The sequence below is a fragment of the Haemaphysalis longicornis genome, unplaced genomic scaffold, assembly GCF_048455015.1.
Source record: "Haemaphysalis longicornis isolate Haplotype H1 unplaced genomic scaffold, Haemaphysalis longicornis Haplotype H1 scaffold_2, whole genome shotgun sequence".
Lineage (NCBI taxonomy): Eukaryota > Metazoa > Arthropoda > Arachnida > Ixodida > Ixodidae > Haemaphysalis > Haemaphysalis longicornis.
The window spans coordinates 192765771-192778175 of record NW_027526295.1 but is presented as its reverse complement, the minus strand read 5'-3'; the positions used below and the strand labels follow the sequence as shown (position 1 = coordinate 192778175).

The following is a 12405-nucleotide window of genomic DNA, read 5'->3' as shown; positions in this document are numbered from 1 at the left end:
GTTTATCGCACCATTCTTACTGCTTTAAAATTAATATGCATTACATTTAAGTGCAAATAGCTCGCTAGGCAAGCTTATAAGCCGTGCCCAATTTGCGTTTGCTTTTGTTGACCTCAGCCAATCGCACAGCTGGGCACATATGACATCATAGGTTCTACTGCGGGAAATGAGCTAGTGGGTCGCATGCCATTCCCTTTTTTTCTAATTATATAGCTTATTTGAGTGAAGTGTGCGTTAAAAGTGGTGTCAGTATGATTCCAACGAGGCAATCTTTCAAATGAACCAAACTTGTGTGTTGTCTGCATGGCCCCTTTAATAAGCATTTAAATCTTTATAAAAAAACTCTCAATGCTTGACACATATCCAATAGCATCAACTACACCTTCAGTATTACTACATACTCAACATTGCAATTCACACAAACGAAAATGCCAACATTCCAGAGAAATGTGGAATTAATGTCCATAATGTCAGAGCAGAAGTGAGAGCTCCTCAGAGTGACACTACTAGTGTGCACGAGAGTGAACATAAGAGTGAACATGTGCACATAAACAATAAAAAGAAAAAGACAACTGCTCACCAGAACAGTGTGCATGTCGACTCCATACATTTCGAGCCACTTTGCCTTGCTCAGGTAGTTCATCTCAGCTTGGGCAGGTGTTTGACCCCTGTTCAAAGGATTCGCAATTGTAGCAAAGTCTGCATGCCTCGATGAAGAGTACAGTGCTAGGAACACATGCACAAACATGTGCAACTTTACACCAAAGACAATGCCCCACATTTCTAAACAGCACATTTTTTGCACCTTAATTCGAGCTCAAAAAGGACAAAGCAGCAACACCAATAAGACAACAAGTGGAGCTAAATTTTTTCAAGGCAAACCACTGTCTGACCCATAAAATCCCTTGAAATCACTTATACAAACACTTTGGGCAGATTAAAGCGACCACAACAGCAAGTAATGTTATAAACCCATTACCATGAACCCAAACTGATTTACAGTCTGCAGGATTGCAGGATTTAAAATCTATGTTGGCACTTTTACTATCAAGGCAATAAAGCAGCCGACCGATTTTTTTAGACCTGGAGTCCGAATAAAAGAGCAGTCCAAAAAATCCGCGAGTTACAAAAACGAACTTTGTTTCACTTAAATAGGATTGAAGAAGTCGCAAATGGTTCAGGACAAACCTGATGATGACATTGCTTATAAGGCAGCATCACCTGGTGCCTAAAAAAAGTGTTTAAAAATGAAACTGGCCCCATATGACCAGCTTCTGGCTTTCCAGATTGCTTCCACTGCAGACTACATGTACAGTGTTCTAATTATGGCCTCCTAGATTAAAGTTTGTTACCCCGGCGGGAGTCAAGCCAATCCCCATCCAATCCGAAGCTAGCCAGGTGGCTTACGATTCAAAATGGTGTCGTTCTGAATTCGCACCATGGCTCTGTCACGGACAATGTTGTCCGGAAAATCCAACTTCTGGCTTCATTTTGTCTGAAATATCCGTTGTTTGTATACATTCCTCATATGGAATATCTGGTGGTTCCTCGGGAAAGTCTGGAATATCACGCAAGTCCGAATTTTCGGAGTCCCAAAAAACAGTCGGCTACTGTACAGTGCAGAACAGTTTTTGTTCAACTGCCCGTAACAAGGGAAGAGGGCGTACTTGAGCTCCTTAAATGTGTTGACGATGTCCACTTCCATCTCTTCCGTCTGGTCCTCTGTGAACCTGAACTCGGAGACAAACTCCGGAGTGTGCTGCTCGGGGTCATAGTCTCCCAACTCGGCTGCGAAAGAACATTTCTCACATCACTCCCAAGACCTTGGATACAGGCACCACCACTGCACAGCATTCGGTGCTTTCACGGCAACTTCGCTCTGTATGTCATGCAGCGGTAATAGCTAAGTCCGTATTTCTTTTTATATGAACTTAAAGCGGCCATAAAGACAAAATGCGAATTTCCTTACTCTTAAGCAGCTATCCTCTAATTACTCACTCAAATCTATTCCAGTTTCAGAAGACGCTCCTTAACCGAAAATGGACAAGAAATTAAAAAAAAAAAAAAAAACTCAAATTTCACATTAAGTATCAGCGGTGACGCAGTGGAGGGAACACTACAAACGCAATTAATGTGTTAAACAAATGTTAGCACTGAAGTGGCATGATCAAACGGAGCTGAAGAAACCACTAAAGGGCACAGGGTAAGGCGAATTTCAAAAAAATTACTTTCTTTTTCTTCAGAATTAGGGAAGTTCAGTTCCTTGTGCACATTTTTCATATTCACACTTTTATTAGAAAGTCGTATTTCTCGCTCAAAAACAGTTTTTCCGTAAGCAAGTAGTAAGTGACCACACCCCTTTAAGAATGTTCTCCGTGTTTATTGTCATTTTTTTCATGAAGAAACTTCCAGTTCCAGATCAAAACGCTTTTCTGGAACCAGCTGTATTAAGAAATAATTGCTTAGCAACCATTGCATGGATGATTTTTCAGCTAGGGAAATACAAAGACACTGTTGCACATTTTTTCCACATTTGTCCTTGGGAGCCGCACATGAAAAAAAGTCTTTTTGGGCTTCACACTCTCAAGATTGCAGCATTAGATGCTGTTCTTTCATTCAATATGATAGAAACGCACGAGCCAGCATTTTGCAATCATTTCGATCAAACCTGGCCACAACACCACCATCAAGTGGCTGGAAGAGGTTGACCACAAGCGAAAATGCTTCGCGAACGGAGCTGTACGATGGTGCACAAAATAGGCAAGGAAGAACAGACGACAGGCTGAAAAGCAAAAAAAATGACTGACAGTGATTACGAAGCTGGTGATTTTTAAATAAATGGCTCCAGTGGTGTTTGTGGCAAAAAAAGTAGTTTTTCACCTTTTTCTTTACTTTTTTTTAATAGAAAACTGTTTTTATTAAATAGGTACCATTATTTCCTATATCTTTCAGGACAACGAGCTGATTTTTTTTCCCCGTCATCTACATAATTCGTCACACCTACTGCACCAGAATTGAAAGTATGCGCGCAACTGTTTTTTTGTTACAGAACTTTTAATACTAAAATAATGCCAAAATTTAGGTACTAACAGACAAAATATCATAAAAATTGAATTTTTGATGGATGTTCTTAATTCTACCGCAGTTAAAAGAGCACAAAATTTGAAAAAAAAATGATATATACATTATGTAGATACCTTTACTAGATGCCGAGGAAAATGTACCTAAAAATGGCCAAAAATACATGGGAAGTATAAAGCTTGTACTCTGCGCCCTTAACATCTAGATTAGGTGTTTGAAGTCTGTGACAGAATTGGTATATTTGAAAAAGTCAAACTTGTATTTTGTCTTCACGGCCCTTTTTAAATTGCATAGTGGTTCTTTTCAAGCCACAGTAGTAAAAGCACTGCAAAAGGATCAAACGGATATCCTCATCCACACAAGCAGCTCCTTCCAGGGTAGGAAGCACTAAATTAATTTTTTTTTAAAAAAGCGCTCACTTTCAAGTTGTTCCAGAATTTTAGCCACAAGTTTTTCAACCAATCACCACAAGAACACATGCCTCTTTAAAATATGATACATACCCTTTTCAATTTGCACTTTGTGTTCTATTACTAGTGTGGAACCTTATGCCAAAAATTGATAAACTTCCAGATTAGACTGATAGAGTGAGTATACCAAAAACTTTGGTTACGCAGCACAGTAAAATGTCATTATAGTTAAATAAATAAGTGAAATATGTAGCATGTTGCAAAGCCTAGTTAATAATCAATGCGGTCAACAAGCCTGGTTATATAAAAAAGGTAACCAGCACTGGTTTACTTGACTGATTAACTATAACTGAGAGAACACTTATTTAATTGAAAGGTATACAGATAGTACCCACACAACATGAAGGTAGTACAAAGTTCCTTCTGCAAATAAAGTTTATCCCCATATTCAAGTGGGAGCCCCCTCCTGCTGTCCAATCTAGCTAATTATAAAGCACCAAAAGGGCACAGACAATTCCTGCAACTTGTGTGCTTTTGGTGAAAGACAGTTTACAGCAAGCTGCACATCAAAAGTGTCCTACAAGAGCAAACCGCACTAGTACTTGAATAAAACATTCACCAACCCTCCAAAAAGCTAGCACACAACATTCCCCAAGTTTAAAAAGAAAAAAAAAAAGCACAAAGCACAGCCAAGCGCGACAGAGATAACTCACACTGCAAGGCGTAGGCACTCAGTTCGACAGCCGTCTGGTAGCTGCACGGCAGCCGACCGGAGAGGATGTCCTGCTTCAGTTGCAGGAAGAATAAGTACCTGGAAGAACAAAGAAGCAACAAGACAGTCGGGCACGATGCCACGCTCCACTGGGTGCTTGAGGTCAGAACAATGCCTTCTTAGCGCATGCCTCGAATTCAAACCACAAAGCGGTTCCCCCTTCCCTCTCTCTACTTATCTGTCTACGGTCCCTCTCTTTCTTCCCCCCTGGCTTTGAGGCCATTTGTTACCAGCTGCCTCTCAAGCGGAACATTGCGTTGGCACGGCGTGCTTGACTTCCGTGCTCTGCCTGCCCGCAATTTGCAAATTCAATGCTCGCCCACCGACCAGAGATTATGCTCCCGCTTGGAGCAAGCCGTAACAGACGAGTTAATGATGATTTAATAAAAAGCGACGAATAGGGTCAGCTAACACTAACAAATGAAAAGAGTATTCACGTTTAGTCCAAATAAGCAACTTGAACAATCAAAACAAGCGTTCAGGTGTGTGTTTAAGCTTCAAACATTTCAGCACACGATGTAGATGTTTTAAGAAGCTGAGTGACCTATTTGCAGATAATAAGAAGTTTGTGATGTGCACACGCCTCGTTAAATCACTGCTTAAAGTCAAGCCACCCCAGTATTTACACAACGCCTGAAGACAAGGACGATAGAATGGGAGACACACAACGGTGCTATGCCTGCGAGATTACAGCGCCGCTGTGTATCTTCTGTCCTATCGACCTCATCCCCAAGTGCTGTGCAATGGTGTTCAAGAACCAGCCAGCCCGACTGTTGATTGAATTTACACAAGTTGCCAATACGTTAGCAAATTTGCAAGAAAAATGAAGGGCCTGTGGGGACAGGGAAGGAACACCGGTTCACATTTACTCTGGTTTAGTGACATGTGCCCACTGATTGCACCAGTCTAGCACGTAGTGAATATCTTATCACAAGGCAACTTCAGCAAGGTGATTCAGTGGTACAGTAAAACCTCATTACAAGAGACACTGTTAAAAGAGACACTTGGTTATGAGACGTTTGAATGAAAGCGGTTTGGTTGGTTTTCCTATGTTCGCCATCTTAGCAACATTGCATACAAGAAAGAGACCTTGGTTACAAGAGACACGTTTTTTGGTTCCCTTGAGTGTCTCTTGTAACGAGGTTTTACTGTAGTGCCATATATTACGGTGTCGTTGAAAACGTCGGATATTGCTAGGTACATGCGCTGGTACGTTGTTAGTGTAATCGGGAACAATAAAAGGCCGAGGACTGATTACTGCATGATGTCTCACGCTGAAGCAAAAGGATTAAAGTTGCAGCCATTAACAGTAATACAACAGTTTGTTAGTAATAATCCAATCCAAGTTAAAACGTTAGGGCCTAAGGCTTAGTCATGAAGGTGTTAATATCAGATTGTTATGTAGTCTCATTCCAAAGCCTTCGTGAAATAAAAAATCCACCACGAATGCAGCAAAGGCTTCCAGCAGACCACACACACGTACTTACAAAAACCCTTTTTGTACCCTCCTTTGCCCGCTTTTGCACTTCACTTCAGCATTTTGTCCAACCAATGTAGACTCTTCTTTCTAACATGCATTCACCCTCTTACCTTCCACATTACAACCCCAATGGCCCAGCTATCTTCGCTGGTGAAACTACCAAGGCATGTGTGTGATGCCACATTTGGATGTTTATATAAAATAGCTGAGAGGAAATTAATGCTTGCATCAATGCTGCACCAAAATAGGTAACACTTTCAAAGAATGCAGCAACAGAAAAACTGGCCAGCAAACAATGTCACTAAGGCCCAAAATTCATGCAGTTTTTTTGTTTGTTTTTGCAAGCTGCAAGATGTGCAGGTTCCCCTGTTTTCAGAAATTCTAATACTGAAACAATTATAATCTAGTTACTGACAAATGTGAATTGTTAAACACAAAAAATGTCTGGGTGGTGTTATGACTGCTCTTTCTCAAACAAAAAGTTGTGCTAGAGAGCTGTCATAGCAGCTGCATTAGGTTAGCACTTACCTTTCACAATAATTTGGTCACTAAAAGTGCCCCAAAAGCAAAATGGTGCAGTAAGATGATTCAAACGCTGCAATAAGAACCCCTTACCGCACCCAAGTAATTGGGAGACACAACCACTCAAGCACACAATCATTGCAGATTTACTGTAGAAACAGCCTGCATGCTTCAGTGGCTGAAACTAATTTCATGAAGATAAGAGTGAGAAAAAGGTCTTGCAGCCGTACAAGTAATTTCTATCCAAACTTCAATACATTTTTGTTAATTTCACAGCCTCACTTCAATCCTTTTTAACACATTACTTCATCGTTCATCCACAAAGAACAGTCAAATAATTTTTACTAGAAGCTTCAGTAAAAAAAAGTGCTGCCTTCACTCTTTCATCGCAACAAAGGTTACTGAGTGAACTATTGGCTAAGAACAAAATACAGTAGCCGAACGTTTTTTCGGACTCCAAAAATTCTGACTTGTTGGATATTTCGAACTTTCCCGAGAAACCGCCAGTTGTCCCATTGGAGTAATGACACACGAATTTTTCAGACTGCTCCTGTATTCGGACTATTTTCCGTTCCCCACGCGGCCCGAAAAATCGGTCGGCTACTGTACCTCACCACACATAGACCAAGTGCAAAGTTTTGCAAATGTATTTCAAGCCAGCCGGTTGCTTAAGCAATTCCTTTTTTAATAGTGAAGAAGTTTCGATTGCGGTTTACCTTGTCAACTCTTCGCGTAGGGTGTTTGGCTCTGAAGAGTAGAATTTTACTTTCAAATGCAGTGTGTACGGTGGTCCAACTGGAAATGGAGCAAACAGTGAAGCTTAGTGCACAGTATCTCAACAACATGAACATGGTCCGCTCATATCGTGTAAAGTTAGTCATGCCTGATACAAAATACAATCCTCCTCACTTACTGCATCAATTAGCCCTCATCCTGTGCCTCTGCATTAAAATAAAAGAATGATATTCATGCCAGATCAAACCGGATCCTAATTTGGAGCTGTATCACTTGGCGCAACCATGCAGTTTAACTTATGATGCCTCTACAAATTGTTGATACCGCATTACATGATGCGGATGCACTGTTTTATCTAACTCGCACTAATGCCCCATGATGATGATGCCTCCAATTTTATAACATAAGCACGACAGCATGTTAAAGGGGCCATGCAGACAAAACACAAGTCTGTTTCATTCGAAAGATTGCCTCTTTCGAATCATACTGACCCCACTTTTAACGTAAACTTCGCTCAAATAAGCTACATAATTAGGAATAAAGGAAATGATCATGCGGCCCACTAACTCATTTGCCGTAAGAGAACCTATGATGTCACATGTAACAGCTCTGTGATTGGCTGAAACTGGCAAAAGCAAACGCAAATTAGCAGGACTCATAAGCTTGCTGAACGAGCTGTTTGCGCTTACATTTAGGGGACATTCTGTTTATAGCAGTAAGAATGGTGTGGGAAACAGTGGAAGATAGAAGCACCGATGCGACTGCTGTTGGTACTGCACGCACTATGCTTGCTTTAGCCGCACGGCAGTGCGGTGCTTTGAGGTTGTCTCAGACGAATCTGGCCGATTGGCGTAAGCGACGGTGTCTTACGTGACCATATCTGTCCAGCGAACACCATGTTTCACGAAACGATTATTTTCTACCTTAACAAAAACGAGCCAGGTTCAAATACGGTAAAAAAAAAAGGGGGGGGGGGGGGCAGAAAATGGTCAATCGCTGTATGGTGGCGCCATCTAGGTAAACCCCAGTACATATGACATCATTCCAGACGTCGCGAAAACACACAATTTGGCGGGAGAATCGAAACTAACTTAAATTGATTAATTTTTTAGTGAATAAAGCATCATTTGCTTCCGGACAAGCGCTGGGGGCATACAATTCACGAAATCTTTCTAATAAAGCAACTTGTATTTTGTCTGCATGGCCCTTTAAGGGCTACTGATTTTACAAATTAACCAGGGCAAAATAAAGCATTGCTTGGCATTATAGCTCTGCTGTAGGCAGTCATTATTCAAAGGGTTTATTAGACCCTTATTTGCCTGCCCAGAGCTCTTTTGAGCAGTACCTGGGCAGTCCAAGAGTTCTCTCGCAAAAGAAATTCTTCGGACAAAATAAAATAGATAACCTTTTAAAAGAATAAAGTCAGCTTGACAGGTTTTGAAGTTGTAATTTCAGTAAAATATTGCTAAGAGTTAAAATCTTGGTGGCTCACTTTTTACTTGCTTCCGGACCTGCTTTGTGACGTCAAGCCAGTGCTGAAAGGCAGAATTTGAAAACATGTGTAACGCACGCAGGTCTTAAAATCATCGCGTTTAAAGAAACGAATTTCATGCGCAGCTACAAAATGAAAATTCCGGCATTAAAAGAAAAACGTGACTGTCATACCTGTACATTAAATGGATCCGTGAACTGCAGGCCAAAGTAATCCTTCTCAATCAAGTCAATGTGATAAAACACTTGTTCTAAAAGTACTGATCCCAGGGCTTTTTTCTGCAAGAAAATGATCGAGCCGTTTGTGACAACTAAAAGAAATACAATGTACGCGACAAAGAGCAACGAATTTTATAACCTTGCAACCGACCAAGACTAAGCATTAATTATTAGTGTAGGCGACAAAAATCAGCGAATTTTTAAACCTCGCAAACCGATCATGATTAAGCATAGCAGCGACAACATGCCGCGATTCCAGCAGCAATCTGTGACCTCGCCAATATACACCCAAACACATTCTGAAAACGCGAAAACCACGTTAAAGCATCAACCTCGACATAATGAAGTCCAAAGGTCGACGCCACCGTGCCGTTTTCGTGGTATCGCATCAAAGCGGCCGTTCACACGACCGTTCCGCAAAGTGAGAACGCAAAGAAAAAAAAAAATAAAGAGCGCTTTTCCGAGAAGCTGACTCACTTTCTTATGAAGAAAAATCGATTTCATCGTCCACGCAGGCAGACGACAAAGGTCCGCCCGCGCAAGTATCGACCGTTACCTTATCAGTTTCGGTAGCGCACAAAGAACGCTACACTATCAGGTATTACTAGAATGGGGTCACATTTCGGGCGAGAATCAAATCGATGTTCCTCAATCTTAACATAAAAATGACGAGAATTAGCAAACAGAGTACCGAACGTGTTCATCGTAAGCGGCAGCGACCGTCCGAGGCCCAAGCAACAATGTGCGCGGCCTTTTGTTTTCGGTCTGAAGCGTACAAGCAGCGACAGAAAATATGCAAGAGATGAATGGGTCGCTCAACGCTAGAACTCGGGGAGAAGCGTGTTTTTTCGCATCTTTCACGTTTGTCGGCTGTCGAGTACAGCTACTCGCCCCAGCTGTTCTGTGATCGTTTCAGACGGCTGCGCTTGCGGCAGACTCTCGTCACGTGGCGCGGCAACTGCGATGAACCCGTGTGCCCTATGAACATCGGGGTTAAGCGCTATAAAATGGTCTCGAGACCGCGAGAAAATCGCGTGCCTCGTATTTTCAGCGCGGTCCTCTGCATGGCAGCAGCAATTGGTGCCTTACCGAAAATAAATACCACACACCGCATCGACCCGTTGCACGGAGGTTCCGGCGATCGCAAGCGCACCTGCCCCGCCAGGTGTTCGGTTTTTAAAAAGCGCGATTTGGGGAGAGGGAGCGTGGGAGCCTCCGTTCGAAGCGACCCTGCCGATTGCTTGTTTATGTCTCCCTTTTCACCTGATCGCTTCGACGCGCCTTTGAAGCGCCCCAACACAGTCACGATCCATTGCGTCAAGGCTGCTTGCTGGATACGCGAAAGAGAGTTACGAAAGCACAGAAAAAAAGAGGTTCCACAACGGAACCCTTGAACGTGCGAATGACACCGCCGTCTCCAGCCACCACGGACGGCGGGGCGACGCCAAGAAATAAACAAATAAAAGAATTGCGAGAGGGGGGGGAGGGGGGGGGGGGCAAGGAACGGGGCATGTTTGAGCGAGAAAATAACAAAAAAAGGTGTAGACGGAGACGCGGCGAGGCCTAGCTCACCGGGACGTCGACGCTAAGGTCAGTGCCGTCCAGCAAGACCACTTTGCAGGGCAAGACATTCTTGGGGGACGGTGCGGCGCCCTTGTCGGCCCTGGCTTGCCGACTCCAGCGTTTGCTCAGAAAGCGGAACATGTCGCGTATCCAACGGATTGTCGTCCTAGCAACACACCAGGCGCGCACATATCACAACCGGCGTTGGCACGTCGGCCGGCCGCTGGTCATCCGAAGAAGGCAGGTAGCACCACCACAGCGACGACACGGGCAACAGCACAACACCGCGACCCCATCCGGAGCCGAACGCACACGCAACGCGCGCACTCCACCCCAAGGCAGCACGGCGACGGCGACTGCCTGGGCCGTTGCCGTTTTCCACCGGAGACGGCGCTGCTTGCGGCGGCGGCGGCAGCAAACCTGCCTGCCTGCCCGCGCTCCTGGCTGCTTTGCGCCCTTCCTGCCTTTGCGCCTTTGCTGCAAGCACATCGCTTGCTCTTCGTCCGGCCGCTCCGGCGGCCTCTTCGGCGGCGGCGGCGGCAATAGAAAAGCAGCGCATGCGCGGTGTACCCGCGCAAACCGGAATTTGATGCAGTTAGCGTTCGCTTTTCTCGACGAGTGCTTTCGGCCCGTGTTCGTGCGACGGTCAAGCGAGGCTGTGGCAGCTTCTGCAGCGTTGCTTTGCGCGGGGGGGACGTTGGATGGATGTTTCCGCCACTCACGTCTCACGTCCCATCCCCTCCCCCTCACCCTTCCATTTCCTCCTCGGTGCTTCCAGCCCCCAGAGGTTCGCACATGAGCATCGCATACGCTTGCGCTGATCGCTTCTTTGCTTCCTAATTTCGCGGATATGTATATGTGCCCTCAATCTGCCCTCACAATAGCCGCATTTCGTAACCTTCATTTTAAAATGACTTGTAGTTCCCGCACAAAAAATATCTGAGATTGCGTATTGTAGTTTATAACGACTCTTAATAAAGACCGTATATATCAATCGGAAAGCCGTTTAGCAGGCACACGAGCTTGTAATACCAACCATGCTATATATCTAGGATGACCATATTTCTGGAGGTAGAAAACGGGACACTACACCGGAAGTGGGGAAGGGGGGTGGGGGGCGTACAAGAAACAAAAGGTTTAGGTTCAGGGAAAACATTTTAATGCGAGAACTGTTCTTATTTAAAACGTTACATTTTGAACTACTCCCCATTTCAGGCTGAGGAAATAATCCGGCCCGGAGTTCAATTGCATGCATTAATTTCGAAGGTGCCGCTTCAGGTCGTTTATTTTTGTTGGCGTATTTTGCTGACGATTGAATTTCTATAAGCAAGATTTTATCCTGGAACACTAGGATGCAGAATTCTTCGCCCGCACGGAAAGTTCAGCCGCACAAGTAACACAGCACGCAATGTTCACAGAAGGTTCGTGTCCATGCTGAGCTCACAATGAAAAAAAAAAAAAAATTAAAAAACGTGCTCCACTAGAGCGGTGGTTTCAAGAAAATACAGGACCAGTTTGGCGACGCATGAAATCGCAACGCAGCGTACATCCTGTTGTCATCTGCTTAAAGTCTTGCACCCTTCCCTCAAAGACCGAAATACCTCAAGAGTTCCAACCTTCTAGCTTCTTTTCAACGTTTTGCTTGACAATGGTCAAAATAATGCCTCTTCAAAATAGCCTTCGGCAAGAAACTTCAAAGCGTTCTTTGGCAAGAACAGATCCAAATTGTACGCTTTGGTAACCATTTTAAAGTGCTCAACGTCATATTTTTAAAATATGGTTGTAGCAGGTCGGCACACTTCTGGTTTGATAACCTTGCTTGGCGCCAATTTTGAAACTATGCAGTCCTGCGAAAACGGGACATGACTGTTTATTAGGACGAACTCAAGCGGAACTCAAGCTGAACTCAAAAACGGGACTGTCCCGGCTAAGACTGGTCGCCCTATATATATATCGCACTAATGCAATAAAAATGTCATCGAGGACGCCGACTGTATTAGGTACAAGCAGGCGCATAATTAAAATGTTGAATGTTGTGTCTTTCGAAAAATGTGTATAATATTAACAATATCTAACCCCGACCTAGTAGGACGCATCCTCGACAGCATATGCATGCATGTACGATAGCTGTG

General features: G+C 43.7%; 1 protein-coding gene across 2 annotated transcripts in view; it reads right to left on the bottom strand.

Annotated features, from left to right (window-relative positions):
* Yrt (erythrocyte membrane protein band 4.1-like yurt) overlaps positions 1-10797 on the bottom strand; it is a 35638-nt gene extending 24841 nt beyond the window's left edge. The window contains exons 1-7 of one of the 2 annotated variants that reach the window (XM_077699020.1): positions 10283-10797; positions 8666-8770; positions 8493-8535; positions 6982-7060; positions 4205-4302; positions 1668-1788; positions 581-668 (exon numbers count right to left, since the gene is read on the bottom strand). In XM_077699020.1, coding sequence (XP_077555146.1) covers positions 581-668; positions 1668-1788; positions 4205-4302; positions 6982-7060; positions 8493-8535; positions 8666-8770; positions 10283-10414 — 666 coding nt within the window. In that variant the 5' untranslated portion in view covers positions 10415-10797. The remainder of the gene's footprint in view (positions 1-580; positions 669-1667; positions 1789-4204; positions 4303-6981; positions 7061-8492; positions 8536-8665; positions 8771-10282) is intronic. The other variant, XM_077699021.1, reaches the window with a different exon arrangement.
* Between the last annotated feature and the right edge of the window lie 1608 nt (positions 10798-12405).